This window comes from Bufo bufo, chromosome 11 (genome assembly GCF_905171765.1).
Source record: "Bufo bufo chromosome 11, aBufBuf1.1, whole genome shotgun sequence".
Taxonomy (NCBI): Eukaryota; Metazoa; Chordata; class Amphibia; order Anura; family Bufonidae; genus Bufo; species Bufo bufo.
In genome coordinates, this window is record NC_053399.1 from 81,428,987 (window position 1) to 81,455,908 (window position 26,922).

The 26,922-nt window shown below is 46.7% G+C and overlaps 1 protein-coding gene and 1 long non-coding RNA gene across 2 annotated transcripts in view; one reads left to right on the plus strand and one right to left on the minus strand.

The window, feature by feature from the left end:
* Positions 1-1,514: 1,514 nt before the first annotated feature.
* On the plus strand, positions 1,515-26,405 carry LOC120981382. The gene is made up of 3 exons (XR_005774704.1): positions 1,515-1,994; positions 18,376-18,379; positions 26,395-26,405. It is a non-coding gene; the product is annotated as an uncharacterized LOC120981382 (long non-coding RNA).
* CRIP2 (cysteine rich protein 2) overlaps positions 2,896-26,922 on the minus strand; it is a 60,161-nt gene continuing 36,134 nt past the window's right edge. The window contains exons 3-8 of the mRNA XM_040410863.1: positions 22,805-22,862; positions 22,292-22,423; positions 18,451-18,519; positions 15,760-15,854; positions 5,338-5,395; positions 2,896-3,529 (exon numbers count right to left, since the gene is read on the minus strand). Coding sequence (XP_040266797.1) covers positions 3,462-3,529; positions 5,338-5,395; positions 15,760-15,854; positions 18,451-18,519; positions 22,292-22,423; positions 22,805-22,862 — 480 coding nt within the window. The 3' untranslated portion in view covers positions 2,896-3,461. The remainder of the gene's footprint in view (positions 3,530-5,337; positions 5,396-15,759; positions 15,855-18,450; positions 18,520-22,291; positions 22,424-22,804; positions 22,863-26,922) is intronic.

Sequence of the window (26,922 nt, forward strand, 5' to 3'; positions counted from 1 at the left end):
ACTTTGCAGATTTGATTGGTATTCAGAAGCAGAAGTATAAATCTCCCTTGTCTTTAAAGAATCCAGTCTTGGTTTGGGCTACAAATACTGACCAAATCTGCAATATGTGAATGAGGCCAAAATCACATTCGTTATGGCACGCGGGGTTCTCATGTTTCTTAGGGCTCATGCCCACGAGTGTACTTGCTCAGTGCCCATGCGGATACGGACCCATTGACTTGAATGGGTCCACGATCCGCAATAGACAGTCCGCAAGACAAAAAATTAGGACGCGTTTCGTAGTGCTTCTGATCCGTGCCTCCGCCCCATTCAAGTCAATGGGTCGTCATCCGTGATACAGAATGCACTCGGCTGGTGCCGTATATTGAGGACCCGCTATACGGGCACGAGGCAAACGCGCTTGTGAGCCCTTAGAGAAACCTGAACAGCACAGAGCATCATGGATCCTGTTATAGTCATGTATAATACTGCTTTCCTGGTATAGGACAGGGCCATACTTTGTGTCCCCTGAGGCTCTAGGGTCTGGGGGTGACTGCAGCCTCTGTACCCCCTATAGTTCCACCGCTCGCTAACTTGTGGACCACTAGAAATCCAATTTATACTTTTTTTTAAATCTAACTTTAATCCTCAATGCGGTGCCATAAATCACGTCACCGCTGAGGCCAGTCACTGGCTGCAGCAGCGCACATCACCCTGTCAGCAGCCTGGTTAGTAGTAAACAAGCCTGGGACCGGAAGATTGCCGAACGCAGCCCAGGAGGGTGCAGTGGGGAACGGGTGAGTATTATTCTTATATTAGGTCATTAGGGGATCATGGAGAACCCCTTTAAATAATATCCATCCGAAATGGTCATTCTTACTTTGTATCTGCTACAAAGACAGAAAACCCAAAATGTAACCCAAAGTCATTCTGAAAAAATCTAGTACTATATGGCCTGGTTCACACAGCATGGGTTTGGTGCTTCTCTTTATTGTTTAGGAACCACAAAATCCATCATAAAGGCTTAAGAAGAGCATCAATAGAAGGTATACAGGGATTGGGGATCGGACATGTTTTTTCTAGACTACAGTAACCCAACAGTCATTTAGTAACAGCCATGGAAGTCATATTATCTACTACTCATCCCAGTGATTGGAGGGGTCGATCACTGCGTCTCTGATATCAACATGCTGGGACAATAGTCACCCTGAAAAGTTTATTTTTTTCTCCATTTCTCCTTTAAACTTTTTTATTTTATTTTTTACATTTTATCTTGCTTATTTAGTTCACACTCAGGTAAGTCTAGGGTAAAAATACTTGTTCTCCTTAGCTCCAAGTATATAAGAGAATAAAATTTAATGAAATTATTGTACATGGAACAAACTCATTAGATACATCATGAAGACAATGAACAGCACTGTGTGAACCTGGCCTTACCTGGTGTTTTGACCCATTTCTTCACTAATTTAGGGTTCTCATTTGTTGTTAGAAGAGGCCGGGGCTCTGTGAGCACCGCGGCCTCTTCCTAGGCCATGTGAGGTCAGTGGGCACTGTGCTTGGAGAGATGCTGGGAGTCGGCGGCTCCCTGCAACACCTGATCCAGCAGGGGTGCTGGGACTCGGACTCCCACCGATGTGACAATGAGGACCTATCCTAAGGATACGCCATCATTATCTCTACCTAGATAGGGATTAGCAACTTTTTTAGTCACATGGCCGGTGTTCCTTCCTGTCCGGCAGATGGGCTCTGGTGCATTGACTACCACAGATTCGCATTGTCATAAATTATGGCAGCATAGGGGGGAATCTAAGACCAATGTGAAAAGACGGTCATGGTAAACTACCCTCATTGTATTTTTTCTTGAAGACATTTTGCTAGTCATCCAACTGACTTTCTCAATTAGAATAACAAGGAATCTCCGGCATAAAATACTGGTGACTCATGCTTCAGCCAGCATGATCTGTTTATCATAATCAACAAGAGTTGTGTAGGAAGCTATTTATATTAAATTGGTGGTGGAGGGGTGCGACATCTATTGTCTGCCACTTACAATGCTGTTCTAACACCTCTCCCAAGGCCGTTTGATCACATCTAAAAGATTCAGTCATGCAAATGCAATCAAAATATTATCCTCCATGAGGTCTCTTACCTTATGTTGATTATGATAACTAGATTATGCTGACTGAAGCATGAGACACCAGTATTTAATGCTGGAGATTCCTTGTACAGGTCATTCTAAATGAGAAAACCAGTGGAATGACTAGCGAAATGTCTTCAAGAAACAAATACAAGTCCAGTTGCTCTGATGTATCACTACTGAAATCTTAGGGCTAGTTCACAAGGGGCTTCCTTTGCAGATTCCGTCAAAGAGTGGACTAAAAAAGCGAACAATCAAACTGAAATCGAACAAACCCCATAATAGTCAATGGGGTTGGTTTACATCTGTTTATTTTCTCCGTTCTGCTCCACTAATGGAAATGACTATTACTGATGTGAACATGCCCTTAGATGGTGACCTATGCAGAGATTTCCCGGAGACAGGATTACAAATGCTACATTTCCCTTTTGTCTTAAGAAGTCAAAAAATACTGACAAAAAGACCATGACTCTGGACTCCTTAGAAGCAGGAAGTTTTTCGGAGTCCCAGATCATGTCACATGACCTATCTTGGCACTGCTGACCGGGGGGCTGAAATGAGGAGAGGGAAGCGGCCATATATAGCAGCCATCATTATAAGGCCTCATGCACATGACCGTATCTATTTTGCTGTCCGCAAAAATGACGTATGACGTCCGTGTGCATTCCGTATTTTGCGGAATGGAACAGCTGGCCCCTAATAGAAAAGTCCTGTCCTTGTCCGTAATGCGGATAATAATAGGACATGTTTTATTTTTTTGTGGAATGGGAACAGAATGCACACAGAGTAACTTCCGTTTTTTTTGCGGACCCATTGAAATGAATGGCTCCGCATACGGTCCGCAAAAAAAACTAAACGGAAAGAAAATACGTTTGTGTGCATGAGCCCTAAGTCCATATCATAACTTAGGGGGTAGTTAGTGGATACTGTGCTGACCCACTTGTTTAGCTGTATTGACCAGTCTAAAGATCATTCCTGGTTAGAGATTCCCTTTAAGGTTTTGTCATTCACACGGAGTAACCCCAGTGTCTGTGACACAAAGCAGGACCTTGACATTTTATATATGGAATTTCAGAAACATCCTTATAGCTGAACCTAAAAAGACAAATATAAGAAGAGACCTTTCGGTAGCACATAGACCCTTATACACATAACACAAGACCCTTCATATCTTCCATTGTCCAGTACAAAATACAGAATAGTCAGGAGTGCACTTTGCTTATTGAGACCGCTCTAACGGTTTATTATCTACATGTTCCCGGCCGTCAGCTTAGTGTTATCAGCTAGAAATGGTACAAGTGGTTGTGAGAGGCGTCTGCTGCAGCTGAAATAGGGCTTCAAGTCCTTAGGGTTGAGCCTTTGCCTCAGGATCTTTATCATAGATGTAGCTTCCGACTCCTCCGGTGTTCACACCTGGAATACAAGAGCGAGAGTTACTCATAAATGCATTGCTGTTTCACAGCTAGAAAGTCCGTGAACCCTTCAGTATTTTCAGAATTTGTATGCGCTAAAGGGGCTCATTCACTTTAGATAGTGGTCGGCTGAACCGTCGTCATTTGGCGGACAGCTAATACTTCTGACCCCTCATGGACATGCACAATCAGCTTTTTTGACTCCTTTACTATATTACATTTTTGGACGCCAAGTTCCTTATTCCAACAGAAGACCCTCAGCCTCACCGTGATACACGTGAGCAGGATGGCTTGCCGCCACGGATCGATCTAGGAATTCTGAATTGTATAAGTAAATTCTACAGGGAAATGTCAAAATATAAAGGTCCATCATAAAATGGCCATACCATAGACCTCAGTCTGATTTTCTGGTGAAACGTCGCATTGTGGTCGAAACGTCGCATTGTGTTGGCGATAATATGAGTATTTGCATCTGCACAAGAGAATTTGATGAGTATATGGCGGTGTGTTTATTATGTGGAATATGATTCTTTACGCACAGAAATCCATTATTATCTATGTACATATGAGCTGTCTTTCACTTCTTGCCCCCTTGGTTTTCCGTTCACTGCCACATGCACAGATATTTCTCCACCCCAGGAAAATACATCATCGAGATGCTTTCAACATATGAAAGGGATTGAAACAATTCAGACGAGAAAGGAAGACAGCGCAACGTAAGCCAAGTACTCATGTGTGTGTCTAAGTGAGCGTGAAGTGTAACTGAAGTCACAGATGTCTCCTTTCGCCCCGTCTGGCTTTAGAGGAGGTCATTTTCACTTTCTCAAATATCCACAAAGACAAAAATGTATCTTGTATCCATGTCTGAAGGCTACAGCTCAGTGTCTGTGGTACACAGCTGGAGGAACCCCAGGGAACACAGGAAGGAAGGAGTCGATGATTGGATCTGCCTCCACAGGAATACATCTCCAACTACTTGTAAACTTTGGGATGTCCCATTAAGGCAACTTATGCCCTACCCACGGGATACGGGTCTGATCAGCGGATGTCCAAACGATGGTCACGAGAATGGGTGTCCGTGCTCCCCATTTGAATGAAGTGGCAGATATACATGCTTGGCTACCTCCAGCGGCCCCATAAAGCTGAATGGAGCGGCAGCACATAGACGTGACCACCGCTCCATTCAAACTGGGGAGTATGTGTCCACGTTCTCGTCATTGGAGGGGGTTCCTCTCAATCAGCCACTTATGCTCTATCTTGTGGATAGGGAATAAATTGTCTTAATGGGACAACCCCTTTAAACATTTGGTGGGTCTGGCTTTAACTCAGCAAGGACGTTTCTAATGTCCTTGCTGAGCCTGCAGCTGTTGTCAGTCACAGCTGGGCTCACCACAGAGAAGGCAAAGACTGTTTACTACATCCCCGCCTTCCTATATACACCACAATTTACATTCATACAGGTCAGGAAGTGACCATGATGTCTCAGCAATCATAGGATCGTCAGGTGGCAGGTAACTATAGATCCGCTCTGTAGGGAGGCTGCCTGTGACGGGGGTTAATATGCTGGCTCCAGCTACAGGAGGAAATATAATGTTAACATGCTGCCCTAAGATCCGTGAAAAACAGACGTTTTTGTAAAAAAAAAAAAAGATAAAACAAAAAAAAAAATTAACATAAAAATAAAGCCGTGTGTTTCACAGAAAAAAAATATTCAAAACAGCCAAACAAAAAACTGCTTTACTAAAATTAAATAACAATGGCCCAGTATTTCAATCTCCCTCCCAAAGTTTCCAATTTTTGCAGGCTTACCTTTTGGTCCAAAAAGGATTCCGTAGCAAGGCTTATGACAATAGGGCTGTCCATCATGCTGTAACAAGTAGAGAAAACGTATTAGTGACAATGGGTTAATTAATTCTGGAAAATTACGTATAACTGGAGCTGCAGGCAGTTACGGAACTCAAAATGACTGGGCCCCACAGCAAAATTTTGAACGGGGCCCCCCAGCAACTTCTTAGTAACTCCCTCCTCCTGTGCAACTCCCCCCCCCCCCCCACCCTCCACACACACAATCCTGTGGCCAGTCAAGATCGTACGTTTCCTACACGTATATATACAGTACTAGGGGCGTAGCTATAGGGGGTGCAGAGGTAGGCCCAGGAGCCTGAGGGGGCCCAAAGACCCTTCTGCCACATAAGAAGACACTGGTATTATAGAAAGTGCATGTTGGTCAAGTTACACCTCTGGCTAAATAGAAGGGGTTAGGTCAAGAATTTGGCATGGGGGGGGGGGGGGGGGGGGTGACGTTTAAATTTTTGCCTCAGTCAGCACGAAAGCTATGTGCTTCCCTGCCCTTGGCCACAAAGCACTGAGGGAAGGGGGGCCCAAGCTGAACTCTTGCACCAGGGCCCAAGAGCCTTTTAGCTACACCCCTGATACAGTATGTTATGTCACTGTATGTACTGTTACTGTATATAATGTCATTGTATAATACTGTTGATGGGGCTCTGACAATAAGATCTTTTAGTCCTCCTCCTGGGCGGGCCCCTTCTGAGTTCGGGGCCCACAGCAGCCCCTTCCCCTGCTGCCACTATTGCTATACCCCTAGCTGCAGGCATGAAGTCACAGTACACCTAAATTAACCAGAATCTTATTTTACAGATTTTTTAACTAGGTGAGGTCTTCTTCTCCCACCTAAGGATGAATTCAGAATTTTGCAAATGAGGCTACACTGCCATTTGTAACCGCTCTGTGGACCACTACTGACTAGTATTTTAATGTATTCTGAGATGGCCCTCCAAAACCTACTGTCCAAATAGCAATGGTACCGCACAAAGGCGCCTGTAAAGGACTCTTCAGTCTGGATACTAGTACAATACATTTGCTGTGATTGACAGCCTTTCGTCTATGAGGAGGAGACGGTCCTATGAGTGACTGACAGCCTTCCCTCTATGAGGAGGTCCTATCAGTGACTGACAACCTTCCCTCTATGAGGAGGAGGTCCTATCAGTGACTGACAGCGTTCCCTCTATGAGGAGGAGGTCCTATCAGTGACTGACAGCCTTCCCTCTATGAGGACGTCGTCCTATCAGTGACTGACAGCCTTCCCTCTATGTGGAGGAGGTCCTATCGGTGACTGCCAGCCTTCCCTCTATGAGGAGGAGGTCCTATCAGTGACTGACAGCCTTCTCTCTATGAGGAGGAGGTCCTATCAGTGATTGAAAGCCTTCTCTCTATGAGGAGGAGGTCCTATCAGTGACTGACAACCTTCCCTCTATGAGGAGGAGGTCCTATCAGTGACTGACAGCCTTCTCTCTATGAGGAGGAGGTCCTATCAGTGACTGACAGCCTTCCCTCTATGAGGAGGAGGTCCCATCAGTGACTGACAGCCTTCCCTCTATGAGGATGAGGTCCTATCAGTGACTGACAGCCTTCCCTCTATGAGGAGGAGGTCCTATCAGTGACTGACAGCCTTCCCTCTATGAGGAGGTCCTATCAGTGACTGACAGCCTTCCCTCTATGAGGAGGAGGTCCTATCAGTGACTGACAGCCTTCCCTCTATGAGGAGGAGGTCCTATCAGTGACTGACAGCCTTCCCTCTATGAGGAGGAGGTCCTATCAGTGATTTACAGCCTTCTCTCTATGAGGAGGAGGTCCTATCAGTGACTGGCAGCCTTCCCTCTATGTGGAGGAGGTCCTATCAGTGACTGACAACCTTCCCTCTATGAGGAGGAGGTCCTATCAGTGACTGACAGCCTTCCCTCTATGAGGAGGAGGTCCTATCAGTGACTGACAGCCTTCCCTCTATGAGGAGGAGGTCCTATCAGTGATTTACAGCCTTCCCTCTATGAGGAGGAGGTCCTATCAGTGACTGACAGCCTTCCCTCTATGAGGAGGAGGTCCTATCAGTGACTGACAGCCTTCCCTCTATGAGGTGGAGGTCCTATCAGTGACTGACAGCCTTCCCTCTATGAGGTGGAGGTCCTATCAGTGACTGACAGCCTTCCCTCTATGAGGAGGAGGTCCTATCAGTGACTGACAGCCTTCCCTCTATGAGGAGGAGGTCCTATCGGTGACTGACAGCCTTCCCTCTATGAGGAGGAGGTCCTATCAGTGACTGACAGCCTTCCCTCTATGAGGAGGAGGTCCTATCAGTGACTGACGGCCTTCTCTCTATGAGGAGGAGGTCCTATCAGTGACTGACAGCCTTCCCTCTATGAGGTGGAGGTCCTATCAGTGACTGACAGCCTTCCCTCTATGAGGAGGAGGTCCTATCAGTGACTGACAGCCTTCCCTCTATGAGGAGGAGGTCCTATCGGTGATTGACAGCCTTCCCTCTTTGAGGAGGAGGTCCTATCGGTGATTGACAGCCTTCCCTCTATGAGGAGGAGGTCCTATCAGTGATTGACATCCTTCCCTCTATGAGGAAGAGGTCCTATCAGTGACTGACAGCCTTCCCTCTATGAGGAGGAGGTCCTATCGGTGATTGACAGCCTTCCCTCTTTGAGGAGGAGGTCCTATCGGTGATTGACAGCCTTCCCTCTATGAGGAGGAGGTCCTATCAGTGATTGACATCCTTCCCTCTATGAGGAAGAGGTCCTATCAGTGACTGACATCCTTCCCTCTATGAGGAGGAGGTCCTATCAGTGACTGACAGCCTTCCCTCTATGAGAAGGTCCTATCAGTGACTGACAGCCTTCCCTCTATGAGGAGGAGGTCCTATCGGTGATTGACAGCCTTCCTTCTATGAGGAGGAGGTCCTATCAGTGACTGACAGCCTTCCCTCTATGAGGAGGAGGTCCTATCAGTGACTGACAGCCTTCCCTCTATGAGGAGGAGGTCCTATCGGTGACTGACAGCCTTCCCTCTATGAGGAGGTCCTATCAGTGACTGACAGCCTTCTCTCTATGAGGAGGAGGTCCTATCAGTGACTGACAGCCTTCTCTCTATGAGGAGGAGGTCCTATCAGTGACTGACAGCCTTCCCTCTATGAGGAGGTCCTATCAGTGACTGACAGCCTTCCCTCTATGAGGAGGAGGTTCTATCAGTGACTGACAGCCTTCCCTCTATGAGGAGGAGGTTCTATCAGTGACTGACAGCCTTCCCTCTATGAGGAGGAGGTCCTATCAGTGACTGACAGCCTTCCCTCTATGAGGAGGAGGTCCCATCAGTGACTGACAGCCTTCCCTCTATAAGTAGGAGGTCCTATCAGTGATTGACAGCCTTCCCTCTATGAGGAGGAGGTCCTATCAGTGACTGACAGCCTTCCCTCTATGAGGAGGAGGTCCTATCAGTGACTGACAGCCTTCTCTCTATGAGGAGGAGGTCCTATCAGTGACTGACAGCCTTCTCTCTATGAGGAGGAGGTCCTATCAGTGACTGACAGCCTTCCCTCTATGAGGAGGAGGTCCTATCAGTGACTGACAGCCTTCCCTCTATGAGGAGGTCCTATCAGTGACTGACAGCCTTCCCTCTATGAGGAGGAGGTTCTATCAGTGACTGACAGCCTTCCCTCTATGAGGAGGAGGTTCTATCAGTGACTGACAGCCTTCCCTCTATGAGGAGGAGGTCCTATCAGTGACTGACAGCCTTCCCTCTATGAGGAGGTCCTATCAGTGACTGACAGCCTTCCCTCTATGAGGAGGAGGTCCTATCAGTGACTGACAGCCTTCCCTCTATGAGGAGGAGGTCCTATCAGTGACTGACAACCTTCCCTCTATGAGGAGGAGGTCCTATCAGTGACTGACAGCTTTCCCTCTATGAGGAGGAGGTCCTATCAGTGACTGACAGCCTTCCCTCTATGAGGAGGAGGTCCTATCAGTGACTGACAGCCTTCCCTCTATGAGGAGGAGGTCCTATCAGTGACTGACAGCCTTCCCTCTATGAGGAGGAGGTCCTATCAGTGACTGACAGCCTTCCCTCTATGAGGAGGAGGTCCTATCAGTGACTGACAGCCTTCCCTCTATGAGGAGGTCCTATCAGTGACTGACAGCCTTCCCTCTATGAGGAGGTCCTATCAGTGACTGACAGCCTTCCCTCTATGAGGAGGAGGTCCTATCAGTGACTGACAGCCTTCCCTGTATGAGGAGGAGGTCCTATCAGTGACTGACAGCCTTCTCTCTATGAGGAGGAGGTCCTATCAGTGACTGACAGCCTTCCCTCTATGAGAAGGAGGTCCTATCAGTGACTGACAGCCTTCCCTCTATGAGGAGGAGGTCCTATCAGTGACTGACAGCCTTCCCTCTATGAGGAGGAGGTCCTATCGGTGACTGACAGCCTTCCCTCTATGAGGAGGTCCTATCAGTGACTGACAGCCTTCCCTCTATGAGGAGGTCCTATCAGTGACTGACAGCCTTCTCTCTATTAGGAGGAGGTCCTATCAGTGACTGACAGCCTTCCCTCTATGAGGAGGTCCTATCAGTGACTGACAGCCTTCCCTCTATGAGGAGGAGGTCCTATCAGTGACTGACAGCCTTCCCTCTATGAGGAGGAGGTCCTATCAGTGACTGACAGCCTTCCCTCTATGAGGAGGAGGTCCTATCAGTGACTGACAGCCTTCCCTCTATGAGGAGGTCCTATCAGTGACTGACAGCCTTCCCTCTATGAGGAGGTCCTATCAGTGACTGACAGCCCCTTCAGGAGTCTACCAATCTACAATAGAAGAGATCAAAACGAATTTAACGCCAACACTGGGCGCAAGTATACACCTACTATTATAACTATGGAAAATATCTGTATGTATACGGCTTTCTTCGTGAAATGACTGGATGCTTTAATTTACTTAAATTGAGACAAAAAGTTCAAAAGCGTAAAGACTGTATAATAGTAATAATATTAAATGCTAATCAGTATAATGTTGTAGCTCCCCCTGGTGGGCACAATCTGGCAGCACACACGGCTTAGTTTGTACATGACCTCATAGATCAGGAAAATGTAAAGCTTATAATGAAGAGCGTTTAACAGCTTCCCTGAAGGTAACGAGATAGTGAAGGCAATGAGCGTCTGTAAAGGAATGGAGAAACAACAATGCATGAATTAATCATAGATGACATCCAATACCTCAGACTTCTGGAACAACAAGATCTACTATAGCTTGGGGTAACTGAAGGCGCTCCTGACAATAGCGCCTGAACGAGCACTTATTCATTTACACGTATTATAAATGTCCAAACTCATTGCAACACCATGAAGATGCCAAAGAACCTGCGGCTGCACAAAGTGGCCTTGATAGATGCCAAGAACATTTCACAAAGAGAAGCTACAAGAGCTTGTAGGAGAACTGGCAACATGGTGTGGTGGTGGAGTCTAATTAATTCACTGATCCTTAAAGGGTTTCTCTGGGAATGACTGAAAATGGCCACCTTAGAAGGTGAGGAGGACTGGTTGCCTCCACTTGCAGAGCTGCCTAGGGGGGTGAGGAGACAGGGCCTCACTATACACTAGGCTCTGGCCCTTGCATACACTTCATATCGGAGAGCGCTCCTGTCAGGCTGCTCAGCCATGATGACATATCACATCATAACCATCTATTGTACAGCAGTGTAACGAATCCCCACCACTCACCCCCCTTAGACAGCTCTGCAAGTGGCCACAACTAGTCCTGCTCACATTCTAGGGCATTTTTAACCCTTCCCCCCTTTAATGGGGTGTCTGGGAGTTAAAGGGACTAATCATCTATTGTATCAAGTTTTTATGTGAATCTTAATAAAGAATTTTTGGTGATGCCTATAAAAAAAAAAAACCTAAAATCCTGCAGTTTTCACAGGCCACTGAACCTAATAACAGGCGCCACTTCTTGGTCTGTGGAGATCACTTTTTAGCAGTCATTTAATCATCACAGACAGGATTACAATGACAGATAACATCGTATCCGCCATTCAAAATAGTTGATTTCACAGGTTATCTACTCTTCCTCCCTGCACAATGAGCTTTGCACAGGTCCCAGAACATGACTAGAAATGGTCCATAGTGGCTGCTGTAAAGCATATCTCTATCTCTGAGTCTAGCGCAGCATGCCCTCTTGGTTAGAGGATTGTTTGTCTGGGCATTTGACCTATAGAGGTTTATGGCGGATTCCATACCAAAAAGCCACAGACGGATATAGTAGAAACCACCTCTCCTTGTTTTCAGTGCTGTGCCCATGCCAGGAAAGAACATGTCCTCATGGTCGCCGCAAAACATGAAGCTACATGAGCAGCACAGACCCCTAATAATGGAAAGTGGTTTCCTAAGGTTTTGGTGCATAATACTCTGTCTGAATAGTCTCTAAGGGGGAAAATATTGCAGCACAGTCAGCAGGCACCCTGAAGATGCCGTCCCCTATACCCTGAACCATCCTCTTGTCTAAAAGAAGCAATCTGGGTAAAGTTAAGGCAAGTGCTTGGTTGAGGTGATCACGTGGGGTCCTTGGAGACGTCGATACTGCAGGGGACATGGACAGGTAAGTCTGGCTTGTTACTTTATTAAAATCCTTGCTGTTATCTAAAAAAATTTAAGGAAAACACCTTTACTACGAGAGCTGGTTGGGACCCCGAGCTACAAGCTGTACGATTTTCAGTGCGTATTATTTAACTCACTTATATAGCGCCAACATATGGCGCAGTGCTTTACAGTGCATTTAGACCAGCAGATTGCTGGGAAGGAAGCGAAGACCGCTGCATGTCAGTATGAGGACGAGGGATCGCTACTGCCATCGCTCGTCCTCATACAGCCGCACTGGGCAGCAGATTGCTGGGAAGGAAGCGAAGACCGCTGCATGTCAGTATGAGGACGAGGGATCGCTACTGCCATCGCTCGTCCTCATACAGCCGCACTGGGCAGCAGATTGCTGGGAAGGAAGCGAAGACCGCTGCATGTCAGTATGAGGACGAGGGATCGCTACTGCCATCGCTCGTCCTCATACAGCCGCACTGGGCAGCAGATTGCTGGGAAGGAAGCGAAGACCGCTGCATGTCAGTATGAGGACGAGGGATCGCTATTGCCCTCGCTCGTCCTTATACAGCCGCACTGGGCAGCAGATTGCTGGGAAGGAAGCGAAGACCGCTGCATGTCAGTATGAGGACGAGGGATCGCTATTGCCATCGCTCGTCCTCATACAGCCGCACTGGGCAGCAGATTGCTGGGAAGGAAGCGAAGACCGCTGCATGTCAGTATGAGGACGAGGGATCGCTACTGCCATCGCTCGTCCTCATACAGCCGCACTGGGCAGCAGATTGCTGGGAAGGAAGCGAAGACCGCTGCATGTCAGTATGAGGACGAGGGATCGCTATTGCCCTCGCTCGTCCTTATACAGCCGCACTGGGCAGCAGATTGCTGGGAAGGAAGCGAAGACCGCTGCATGTCAGTATGAGGACGAGGGATCGCTACTGCCATCGCTCGTCCTTATACAGCCGCACTGGGCAGCAGATTGCTGGGAAGGAAGCGAAGACCGCTGCATGTCAGTATGAGGACGAGGGATCGCTATTGCCCTCGCTCGTCCTTATACAGCCGCACTGGGCAGCAGATTGCTGGGAAGGAAGCGAAGACCGCTGCATGTCAGTATGAGGACGAGGGATCGCTACTGCCATCGCTCGTCCTCATACAGCCGCACTGGGCAGCAGATTGCTGGGAAGGAAGCGAAGACCGCTGCATGTCAGTATGAGGACGAGGGATCGCTACTGCCATCGCTCGTCCTTATACAGCCGCACTGGGCAGCAGATTGCTGGGAAGGAAGCGAAGACCGCTGCATGTCAGTATGAGGACGAGGGATCGCTATTGCCCTCGCTCGTCCTTATACAGCCGCACTGGGCAGCAGATTGCTGGGAAGGAAGCGAAGACCGCTGCATGTCAGTATGAGGACGAGGGATCGCTACTGCCATCGCTCGTCCTCATACAGCCGCACTGGGCAGCAGATTGCTGGGAAGGAAGCGAAGACCGCTGCATGTCAGTATGAGGACGAGGGATCGCTATTGCCATCGCTCGTCCTCATACAGCCGCACTGGGCAGCAGATTGCTGTTTAAACCGCACAATCTGCTGCCCAGAACCGATCATTTACGTGCTGCACGAACGGCAGGATCGAAACGCTCGTTCATTGGGACCTTTACACGGGCAGATTGTCGGAGAGGAGCATTCACAGGAACGTTCATTCCCGATAATCCGCCCAATTATTATTATTTCTTTTAGTATACAGTAAATGGTGGAAAAATATAATAAAATTCACCAAAATACTAATAAAAACTGGATTTAAAGATCATTTTCTGATGGCACCAAATGCATGTAAAATGAGGAAGGGATGTGATAAGGGGGCGTGAAATGTGCTGCTGTGTAATCACTATAATTAGGTGTGTTTGTACATGATAAGACTAATCTTGTCTGCTTGCCTTATATAACCAGTTGTAGATGCCACTTGCTGCACACAGGAATGCAGGAGGATGCAGTTTAACCCCCACAGCACTGTAGAGCGAGCCTGTACAGGACAGATCCCCTCCTGATCTGTGTGCCGCCTGTCACTACACAGGGATATAGAGAAAGGAGATGGAAATGTCTTCCCAGCAGTTACATCTCTGGTAGAATCAATTGATTCTGGAGGAATGCGGTGACTATGGAGGCGGCCTGTCTGTCCCCAACTACCAGAGGACTGTAAGGAGTCATAGCTGGTGAATGAAAGCCAGCTTCCTTCCCAGATAAATGGAGGTATCCCGGCCATTCTTCCACGGCCTACAGATGAGCAGTACAAGTCACTGGTGCAGTTTTCATCACCTGCAGAGCAGCACTTCGTAAATGAAGCCACCGCCATCCTTATAACGTACAGAAATCTGACTAATGATTTAGGCTGAGATGAGAAATCAAATGACGTGTCTGCTTTTCACCTTCTAGTCCCTCTTAGCAGCCATGGGCAGAGTCCTGGGAGGTGTCTCTTTCTGCCATAGTAATCAAATTTTTGTAAATATAGATGTAGGTGGAGTACCTGTTTCATGAGCATTTCATCTTCTATAATCAGAACCTGGTGCTGACGTAATGTTACATATTTCGCATATCCTAAACCATATGTACATTAGGGTTTACCTGCCAATTTTATCAGCCGAAAACCACTCATTTTCATATCGAGTATGAATTTCAGATGTCTTACATACATGAGAAGAGTGGACAGAGCTCCCACCACAGCCGTCATGTGCTTTATGGCGGTAATGTATCATTTGGCAGTTTATGACTCTCATACAAATCAGTTTGTGTCACTTGATTGTTTGTCGACAAGACCTCACTAGCAGATGCTTTTGCCGCGGCCGCACCCCCCCTTCCCCTGTGGCGGTCTAAGTTCAGTTCAGTAAAACTGTAAATCTTACCGTATTGAAGCCAAGTAACCGGCTGGGGTAACACATGATAATATAATGGAAAGTTCTGAAGCTTTCAAGTATATATGTGTTTGAATTCCACTGCATTTTGCAAGATCTCTGTTTGCTGGGAGTAAATAGAAACATTGACCGTTCACCTGCAGAGACTGAGAAGCTGAGGCAATCTTCTGACAGCTTGTCGTAGACGGTCCTCCAGATGTAGTGATCATTAACAGGGCAGGCGGCACGCTGCGCTGTTACCACAGGGCGCCACGCTAATGCGCTTACCATTAGACACACTGCGTTAATAGTGCAGCACATTGTCTGTCATATTAATGTATGTATGTACGTTAAATACATCAGCAGAACAACAATGTAGGTGTTCCCCCCCTCCCCCTATCAAGACATGACGTCATATCCTAATACTTCTTCTTGTAGGAAGACCCCTTTATACAAATTAATCAGTACTGTTCTAAAACAAATGATTACTGAGATACAAAGACACCTGAGAGGAGCACTAACAGCAACATGCATCAGCACTGCCATATTGTGCTAGATCAAAGCCTCTTATAGGAATTCGCCTATCCACAGGAAAGGCCATCAATATCCGTGTCCGACTCCTGGCACACCCTCCAATTAGCTCTTTAGTGGAAGCTCCGGAGGTGGGAGTCAGAACCAGAACCAGAACCAGGTGCAGTGAACAGAGCCGGTAAGTGCTGATCTCACTGAAGTGACTGGGAGCAGCACTGCAGTTACCAACTTCGTCCGTCCGTAGCCAGGACTACAATGAGACTTCTGATCGGTGCGGGTGTCAGGCCACGCTGATCAGGTAACAATGGCTTATCCTGACAGGGCATCAATGTCTAAGTCCTGGACAAGTCATTTAAGGGTTCCACCATTTTAAGTATAAAGAATATTTCTCACCTCAGCGTGACCACCTGGAGTTAGAGTTTTCGAGCAACGGTCACATCTCAGGCAAGGTCGATGCCAGTCCTTCCCAAGGGAGGTCACTTTCTCTGCTACAAGACAACCAGAATAAATGCTATTTTTAATATGACATCAAGGATATGTATTAAATGCAAGTTTATTATACGCAAGGGCCGTTCACTAACTCTGTTCCTTGTTCCTGTGCTTATTCCTCGGACCCAAGCTTATCTTCTGACCACTCTCTGTCTCTCCTTTGGTACTGCATAGCCTGTCTGGTTCTGACCCATTTCATGTACGACCCAGTTTTTGTGTTGTTTTGTCTCTTGGCGTTTCTCTGTCTCAGCACGTAAGTAGCACAGGGGCTGTCAACCAGTTGCAGTCTTGCTGGGTTCTAGGTCGGGGCTCACTGTCCTTGTCTGTACCTACTTACAGTCCTTACAGACAGCAGGCGAGCCCAGACTTGGTCATGTGACCGCTGCAGCGGTGACCACTGAGCCTTTGTGGGACGTCAGGAGGGGACCAGAAACGTCAGGGACGGGTATTACAGAGTTTGTTTTTTAACCTGTTACCTGCCTGTCATTCCTCTATTTAGGGTGGACAATCCCTTTAGTCTCTAAGTGATAACAGCTAATCATCGGGGTGAGGGTCTCAGCAGCCGGACCCCTCTAAGGAATCTGCTCACATATTCTACTTGATGAGAAGACTATAGTGTAAAATAAAAGACAAGTCCATCCTCTTCTGTCGGGCTGATAGTATTTCTTTCGTTCAGCAGCCTCCTAGTTCTGTCTGTTTCTTCCCTTGGTTTTTTCCAGATGTGACAGCAGGAAATGACTGCCATTAAAGCTCCCAGAGGGGTTTTCACCATGTTTTTCACCAGAATACTGAACAATACATTGGCAGTCATACATACTCTCAGATCACGGTTTGTAATCTTTCAAAGTCCAAAAGAAGCTGGGGAAATAATTAAGGGCGAAATGAGTTTCATAGAGACAGGTTCTGGTTGGGGGTTACCTTTATAGGAGCAGTTATTCTATAGAGTATCATAGTGTATTTAGGAGCAATGACTAAAGGACCCTTCACACGGGCCAAGAATCGGTGCGATTACTGGGAAGGCACGTGCTTGCTCCTGATAATTGCCCTGTGTAAATGTGTTGTGCATCACCTGATGATGATTGTCTGTTAGGTGATCGTACCTTTAAAGCGGCACCAAAAATCACTGTTAACATCTGCGCTACCCGATCCGGTCGTCTGTTCCGGCAGAGACTACTAAATTTCACCATATCTGGCATAGCCAGGTACTGCCGTTCACTGCCGGACCCCGTTGACTATAATAGGATCCAGCTCGGATCTGGCTGGTTTCCAGCATGAGTACTGGGTTTTTTGTTGCATGCAATGGTGTTGGTTCATCCGAAACCCAACACCCATGCCGGAAACCATCTGGATCCCCGCCAGATCCCATTATAGTGAATGGGGTCCGTCAGAGAATGTTATATGTTGGATACAGTGAAATCCAGTGATTGGTTCCTCTGTCAGAGCAGACTACCGGATCATATAGTGCTGATGTGAACGCATCCTTAGTTGTCTAAACAAGGATCTGCTACCGGCAAACAATGAATCTGTATGGGGACGAACGATCGGAGTAGCAAGTGCTCGTTCTGCAGGGGATGACTGATGCATGTAAATGGAGCTCTGACCTATGTTCAATGATAAGCAATTAATGGGAAGGAGCAGTTAATTCCCAATAATTGCCTCGTCAGTTCGTCTGTGTCAAAGGGCCTATAGAGGATGTGAAGATAAGTCTGATTTTATCTATAACACACTGACTTGTTTTATTATGCAAAACACCAGCCTATGATAAGTAAGAACTGATGCAATTATTTAAAGGGCCACTAATCATTTAATTCTATCTGGATGCAGATGATTTCACCAGACATTTGTACCAACAAAGCTGTTTTTCATTTGCTGGAATGGAGACTACTACGAGCTGTAGCAGTCTCACCACAGCTGGCAGTCAGAGCGGTTGTGAAGATGCTTAATGCAGAGCCGGGCCCGGCAGAATAAAACTTCATATTCACACTGTGAAAAAGTATGTTTGTCCTGCGGGAATGCAAAGGGTGTTTGTATTCTTTACTTGCAGCTACTGTAAGCCAAAGGATTAGCCGCAGAGGCAATGACTCATGTGAGGCGTTTTCCACAACCCCCTTTAAAGGAGGTCTGTCACTTCCAAAATCAGTTTCAAAGTGAGCATAGTGTCATGTCTTGTGAAAATCTGGCCCTCTCATCCTGAGAAATGCTTCTCTCTATTTATATACAAGTAAGGTTTTCAGTGCACCTGGCTTCCCTGCATCCTTACTACTGGCTCTGATGGTGGAGCGATGGTGCACCAAACAGAGAGACTCTGCCAAGGGTGCACTAAAAAACGGATTTGCATAAAAATTAAAAAGAAGCATTTCTCAAGACTACAGGACCAGATTATTACAAGAAAGGTGTGTTTGTGTTTCCCTCCATCTACCCTCCATGGTGGTGTGCTTACGATACTTTAAAGAGGTTCTCCACTTCAAAGACCTGTAACAAATCAGTGGTTAATGCAGCAGGAGGAGACAAAAACGTAAGTCACGTTCCTTCACTTCATCTTCGCTCTGTCCAGTGGGAATAAAGCTAATGAACTGAATATTTTTATTTTCTTACCAAAAAATACTTTCTTTTCACAGCGAGGACACAAGTTGGGTTCTCCTGTAAAAGTTGTTATACTTGAAGCTGAAAGAGACAAGCGTTAAACAAGTCACTAAATGCCGTATACAGACAGCAGGAGGCGCTGTTCATCATGTCCGATTACCCGCTGCCTGCCCTGACTATAGGCTGCCTATCGTTAAGAACCACTGCTGCCTTGCCCTGACCTCGGACTAGTTTCACGGATAGGCACGAACTCTGCCTTCCCTGACCACTGCCTGTTTACTGACTTCATATATCGTCTAATCCCTCGGTGCTTCACATCAGTGTTTCTGACCCATGAGGGTCACCCGCCAACTACACTGGGACAATCTTAAGATGCAGCGGCCTGGCGGCTCGCCTACAGCCAAGCTCAGATGCCTATATAGGGGTTAAAGGATGAATACCAGGGGACTGCCAGGATAATGCCCTTAGAGAAAGTCCAAAGCCAAACCAGTTACTTAGTATACCATACCCACTACCCATTACTTACTTATTGTTAATAGATGTTGGTTCAGCAATACTAAATCTGCTGTTTTTTAGGAACCTGAGTCTCTGTTAGATACTGTCATTCACCCCATTGCTCCTGGTGCGTATATCCTTTATCTAAATCAAATGAGTCTGAATGGCAACCTATTAAAGGGACTGCCATTTCTGTAACATATACTATGTACTGTTCCTATGTACTTTGGCTTAGGTAGTAGGGAGCCCTTAGGGCAATGCTCCCTGGGAAAGGTATGCAAAACAGAGCTCTTTCAAAGGGGTGAAATCTCTCTAACGCCATCTATAGGTAGTTAACCTGTAAGGCAATGTCCGACCATCTAAACTGCCTTGAAACATAAGTCGGGCTAGCCATGAGGGTACTTTCACACTAGCCTTATTCTTTTCCGGTATTGAAATCCGGTAAAGGGTCTTAATACCGGAAAAAAAAACGCATCAGTTTCTTCCTAATGCATTCTGAATGGAAAGCAATCCAATCAGTATGCATCAGGATGTCTTCTGTTCCGTCCCTTGTACGGTATTTGACTGGACAAAATACCACAGCATGCTGCAGTATTTTTTCCGGCCAATATCCCGGAACAATACCGCACTTTCCGGATCCGGCATTAATTTCCATAGAGATGTATTAATGCCTTAATCTGGTTTTCCAGTCTGCGCATGCGCCGGGACATAGAAGGAGCTATTTTCGCGTTTGATCTTTAAATTAGGTATCGACCGATATTGATTTTTTAGAGACGATACCGATAATCTGTGAACTTTCAGGCCGATAGCCGATAATTTATACCGATATTCTGTGAATTTTGTATTTTAAAAAAAAATATATCCTACACAAATCTGCTGAAAATTAATATGTTTATTGTTAACGTGTAGGTTTTTTTTTGTAAGTCTTTCTTTTTCAATTATACTTAATATTTTGGTGTTTTTGGGGTTTCTTTACATTTTTTTTTACTAACTATTACCCCCCTTAGGGACTAGAACCCTTGTCCTATTCACCCTGAAAGATCTCTATCAGGATGAATAGGATCTCACTGTCCCTGCTGCTCTGTGCTTTGTGCACACAACAGCAGGGAGCTGACCATGGCAGCCAGGGCTTCAATAGCGTCCTGGCTGCCATGGTAACCGATCGGAGCCCCAGGCTTACACCGCTGGGGTTCTGATGGGAACTGCCACTGAGGAGGAGGGGACTCTGTGGCCACTGCCACCAATAATTAATACTGGGGGGCTTGGGTGGGGGGGGGGGCGCACTGTGCCACCAATGTTTTTAATACTGGGGTTGGAGGGGGGCGCAACCAATGAAGATAACTCTCTCATTAATTCATACACAGGAGGCGGGAGCTGGCTACAGAATCACATAGGCGGCTCCCGACCTCTATGAGCGGTAGCTGCGATCCGCGGCAGTTAACCCCTCAGGTGCGGCACCTGAGGGGTTAACTACCGCAGATCGCAGCTACTTGTCATAGAGGTCGGGAGCCGGCTATGTCATTCTGCAGCCAGCTCCCACCTCCTGTATATGAATTAATGAGAGAGTTATCTTCATTGGTGGCGCAGTGGCCACAGCCCCTCCCCTCCTCTTGTCCTCCCTCCTCTCATTGGTGGCAGCGGTGGCAGCAGCGGCGCAGGGGGGAGGGAGACACTGCTTCCTTCTCCCCTGTGCTGCAGAGAGAACACGGATCGGGCTGACAGCAGCGCGATCCGTGTTCCCGATTCGTTATCGGAATATCGGCAAAATATATGCCGATACCGATAACTTTCAAAATCCTGAATATCGGCCGATAATATCGGTAAAACCGATAATCGGTCGATCCCTACTTTTAATACTGGATCCGTTATTCCGGATGATACGGATCCGGTATTTCACTGGATCCGTCTAATGGATCCGGAAAAAAGGCTTTCAGTTTGTACACGGCTTGCCGGATCCGGCAGGCAGTTCAGTTGCCGGAACTGCCTGCCGGAATAAAAAAACCGCTAGTGTGAAAGTACCCTGAGACACATAATCTGTCTAGTTATGTTACAAATTGGTTTACACACAATGGGGCTTTTACAAAAAAGGCATAACAATATAAAGATACCCCTTAAACTCTTATTAAAGAGGACCTTTCATCTGTTTTACTTATAGAAGCTAAATACCTGTACTGATGCTGCCACACGTTTTTTTTTTTTAACATTGCCCCTATGCCCCGCTGCGCCCGGCTGACGTTTTTGCGCTCAGTATGCTAATACTGAGCATCGGAACAGGGAGCAGGAGACGCCATGGTTTCTCAATGGCGTCTCCTTCTCCCTGGCTGTGCCGCGATCCAATCACATCGGAGAGCGTCACAGCCAGGAAAGGTCTATTGCTTAAACATGTTCTGGCACTAGGGGAAATGAACCTGATACCTGCTATTGTGGGCCACGGTGATCTGTAGTTTGAGCGGTCAGTGTGATCTGGGAGTTCAATAATTACTAATTGTTCTGGATATCTATACCTCGTGCGGCCAGGAATTCTACCATATCATTATATGCATGTAGCAAGAGCTGCAAGCAACTTTAGAGGAGTCATTTAATCCCGGCCTCCAAGACTTGGAGCTTTGTTTAATAGCACTCAAACCACAAATAAAACAAATGGGCTCAGAGTGAGTAATGTACCTGAGATTTGTAATGAACACGCATGGGATGAAATTTCATGGATATCTTAAGTAATTTTTTTAAAGTATTATTCATTTGCATGTATTTTGGACAATGTTTGCAGTAGGTTTTTATTTAGTATTTTGCTTTGTTTTGGCTTCTGCAGCTTCTATGTCTCACAGTAAACAGCAGCTTCAGAAAACTGTTCTGTGATAAATCCATCAGGAAGATTGTCTGATGGCTCATTTTCCTCCTCTCTGACCTGTCCTTAGCAATCTGCTGAGCTGATTTGTCTCCAAACTTCAACTTTCATTTGGTCATAAATCGACTTAGAAGTTTGTTCGGGAGCAATTAGAAAAGGGCAGGAGAAAGAGCCGTCTGAGGAGCTCTCTGATGGATTTATCACAGACGCTTGAAAGGGTCGGACTACCTCTTTTCATGACTTTAAGTATTTTGTATATAATCTAACGCTCTCAATTTGCAGGCTGTCCAAAACTTGCCATGGGGCAGACATATATACGGGTTCTTTCACATATACCGCCACCTACTGCTGTAATGGATAAGCTGCTGGCAGAGATGTTAGGCAGAAGCTAGTCTCCCTCTCCTCATTGAAATAAGCAGGAGCACTCAAGTAGGCATGTTTGTGGGGAGGATGAAGAAGCGCTTGGCCGCCAGCTATCTTGTGTATTTGGCCAGTTTTATGCCAGGCTCTTACCTTTGACGAGAGTCTTTGGCGCTGAACTAACTTTTTTCTCTTCAACTTTTGGAGTCAGTTCGGTAGGAGATGTTGGTTTGTCTTCACTCGGCTTCCTGTAGATGTAGGATCCAGCACCTCCAATATTAACACCTGAAATATTCAACAGCGGCAACGCTGAGACTGAGGAAGACGTCGAAGCCTCTTGGTGTGAACACAACCTTATTAATTGACTTCCTACATGTTAAAAACCCTTCATTGCTTGGACTTAGTGCTTTGCATCCCACATAGTTGTGGTGGCTCAGCTCAGGGTAGGCTGGCCCCGATCACACGCCAATGCTTTATGTGCTCATTGGTTTGTCCTACTTGCTCACCATACCCAAGTATAACTCTTGGCGGGAACAGGGCTCTACATCTATCCAATCTCCTGACCACCGGGGTGCATCATGCCATCACCTGACCTGTGGGGCCCGTTCATTGTTCACCGTTCATTGTTCACAGACTAAACCCTTCAAAATGATAAAAAAAGCTCACCTTTTGGTCCATACAATGAGGCATAACAAGGCTTGTGACAGTATGGTTTTCCATCATGCTGAAAAAAAGAGGAAAACATATTACTACCGGGGAAATTTCAAGGACGGAGGATTCAGTGAAGTCTACAAGAGAACGGGAGGCTGCAGCTTCGTCACTTGGCCAGGAAGAGCGAGCACACCCTACATCGTGCTGAAGTTCCATTTTGCACCAAATTCAGGCATTGCCTATCAGGACGTGTTCTCTTTCTTTACCAAGAGCGGGACTACGCTTCTGGATATCGGTGTGCCATGGCTAAGGTGGGTGGGGGGAGCTAGACGTAAAGTAGACGTCCTTGCAGACAACTGACCTTGATGGAAATGATGATTCATGTCTATGGAAAAATTTCTCTTCAAATTACAATACCAGAATTAGGTCATCAGGTTTGTGGTCACCGATCTACAGATGTCTGACTCCGGTAGATGTACATGATAGGAGTGGTGGTTTCAGCACTGTATAAGTATTATACCCTGGCAAGTACAGGTTGTCCTAGGGTTACAATCCACTGTATTGTCCAAACCAGAGATCGGCAACCACAACTTCCAGCATGCTCCAGTGACCTCTATTGGAGCTCTGAACAGGTTTGCATGCTGGGAGTGGTAGTTTTACAACTGCTGGAATGTCAGACACTAAACCATTGCTTTTGAGAATCCAGCGAACTATTAAAGGGATTGTATCATCACAGACAATGGGGGCATATTGCTAGGATATGCCCCCATTGTATAACCGCTGGGATCCGCATCTATATCGAGAACGGAGCCCTGAAAGTGGTGGAGGGCACATGCGCAGCCGCCCTCCATTCATTTTCTACGGGGCCGCCGAAAATAGCCGAGCCTCGAGCCCATAGAAGTGAATGGGAGCGGTGGCCGGTTATGCTTGGTGTGCTCCCATTCACTTCTACAGGGAGCGCACTTGGTGGTGGCCGTTCCCACTTTGCGGGGCTCCGTTCCCACCGCTGGGACCCGCACCTATGAGACAATGGGGGCATATCCTAGTGCTTGTGATGAGAATGGCCTTTAAGGAGGTATAGGGCCAGGGCAGAAAGCCATATTAAAAGCACCCAGCACGAGTCTATATGTCATGAGCAATATGCCACTTGAAGACATGTCACTGCTGAGGATTGGCACGAATATTTTAAAAAAGTTTAAAAAAATGTAAATTGTGGGCAGCCCCTCTAAAAATTGACCTCTGTATTGTCTTCTTGAATATTATACATCTACATGTTTTCTGTTACATTATGTTGGCAAAATGTCTTATGAAGGAGAAGAAGCTTTAGTGAACAGGACCTGGAAGCTCAATCCCTGGTGGTATGGGACCTACATTATAAAGGGTGCCAACCATTGTATCCACTGCCGCAAATCAATCTATGCTGCAGTAGAAGGTTTTAGGGATGTGTCCAGCTCTGCATTACAGAGACGCATAAACCTAGTTATACCGAGCCGAGTAAATCTAATGTCACCATCAGACTTGGTCCCTTCAGGGACGGAAATAACCAGATAGCGTCCTGCGGAGTGCTGGGATATTTCACATTCCACACGGCGGGTCTGCAGATGTCATGATAGGCACAGATGGAAGACGCTTGTCTCATGCAAGAGACCGCTCTACCCAACAGTACAAGTCATGGGTCCTTCTCTAAATTTTATGGCGACAGATGCCAGGATGCAGAAAGAAGCACATGGAGGCTTGGAATCCCGAGGTTATCTTTGGTTGCAGCAGAAAGTGGGTTGTTTTTTTTTTACAATTTTTTTTTAATACATAAGGGAAAATGTATGAAGACAGGGGTTTCTCATATACAGTCGAGTCAAATTATTATGACCACTTCCTAATTTTGACGTCAGCAGTGTGTAGCTCATGATGGAAGTCACGTCTGCTGAGCTGGCTCGGTGGGTATATAAGGTGGGTGATAGACACGTCTGCTCATTGTCTTGGGTAAAAAGGGGGGATTTATTAGAGTTGCAAAAAGTGATGATTACTGGCTTTTGGACCAAGGGCGGTGGTATAAACTGCGCAGTGTGTGAACTGTTCTCCGCTGCTGTGGTGAACGTGTATTGTCTGTGCACAAATGGCACCATTGTGAATAATCAATGTAGAAACTGCTGAGCACAAAGCACCATTGATGTGAGAGGGGAACGTCGTCTACTAAGGTGCAGGAGGGCAGACCGACGGTCTACATGGGAGCAGCTCACCTCCAAGGGCCACCAGACAGTTCTGTGTATGGATATCCGAAGCAGACAGAGCTTCACTGAACCTCTGCTAACAAAGTTGCATCGGCAGAAAAGGGATTACATTTTTGCAGAAGTATCGGAAATGGAAATGGACCTCCGCTGATTTGCAAAGTGGTTGCCTTCTCTGATAAGTCACGTTTTCTGCTTCATCGAACGGACGGACATTGGTCAGAAACATCAGAGAACAAACCCCCTGCAACCGCCGCTGGAAGAACACAAGCTGGTGGTGGCGGCGTTATGGTCTGGGCGATGTTTTTCATGGCATTCTCTGGGCCAACTTACTCCATTTGGAAATAAAGTATATATTACTTTATTAGCAACGCATTTCGAAGATCTAAAGCCCTCTTTGTCAGGCACCTTAACTCGGTGGTTGGACAATGTGACATGTCGGAAGAACATGACCAAGACTTCCAAGTACTACTCTGACCCCTTAATCCCCCTCGATGGTCGTGTTTGCTCTATGGATCCCCGCACGCCCCCTCTACCAGCAGTCAGCATGGCTCCACATACCTGTGACCACCTACCAGGACCTTATGGAGTCACTCCCAGCCCGTCTAGCTGCACACGGCGGTCATGCTGGATATAAGCTGAAGTAACGATTGCAGCTTTAACAGTAGCTCGTTTTTACTCCATGTTCTATTGTAATATACAGTCTGCTCCGGCATTTCCAAGGCCTCAGCCAAATGAATGACTTCAGTTTTCACACATGGAGACTGGTACACAATTACTCTTTCTCAAGAAGGGAGTAAATCTTACCTGAATAAGGGAAGGAAAGGAGTGACGAGAGTGCCATGCCGGGCAGAGAGCAGCGATAGGAGGCTGCTCAGATTCCACGGATTACAGCGCAGGGACTGCACTCGGGGGAACCACCTGTTCCCGACCCCAGACAATATTTCCATTGTCCGCAGGATGGAAATGGAGGTCTCCATGGCAACCAAACACGAAATCGAGAAGACGTCTTCTAAGCCTTGAAAAGGCTCAAAGATGCTAATGTTTCAAGATCAGGAAAGTCACAGCTGGACGTGTGGAGGCGCCGAAAATCTCAGGCCGGATCCCACATAGCGCAGGATTGAGTGTCCCGCTGACTAGAAAATGATCACCTTGACATCAACAGCTTTATTTCCTGCGTCGAGTCTATTAAGTGGCACAAAGTCCATAAAATCCGACACAACGAAAAAGGCAGAGTTATTTCTTCCTAAATGTCTTATTTGATTCAGAATTTTTCTTTTATATTTTATTTCACAGGAAAATACCAGCATAGCGATACACAGGGATAATACTACCAGGGCTCATTTAACCCCATGTTCTCTGCTCTATACACCCTTATAGCAAGAATGAATGTGTAAAAGCTATCAATGAGAAAATAAGGGGGGGGGGGGGGGCAAGAAAATGCACTAAAATGGAAAATCAAGCCTTTTAGTGCCTTACGCAGTTGGATGTATATGCATACGAGTCCACCTCTGCAACGCATCCCAACTCCGTCCCCTTGTGCGGTCATGTTCTTCCCCATCTCCAGCATCTAAATTCACCTCTCAGCCTGCTCCTGCACATTACAATGCTTATTATGAGCACTGCGCATGCGCTGCTGACCTGCGCAATGCAGAAAGAACAGAAGAGGAGCAGGGCCATCAGAAAGAGCTGGACTGGAGACCACGGCATGCATTGTAATGTGCTGGGGCAGCCTGAAACAAAGCACCGAGGCATAAGTGCACTATAGTACATCGGTGGTAGTTGTGAAATCCAGGGGACAGACTCCACATCCAACACATTTATTTAACGTGTCTTAGATGAGATTTGCACAAGACACTACGAGACATGTAGAGGCTTTATAAATCATCTCATATGATAGGTCCATTA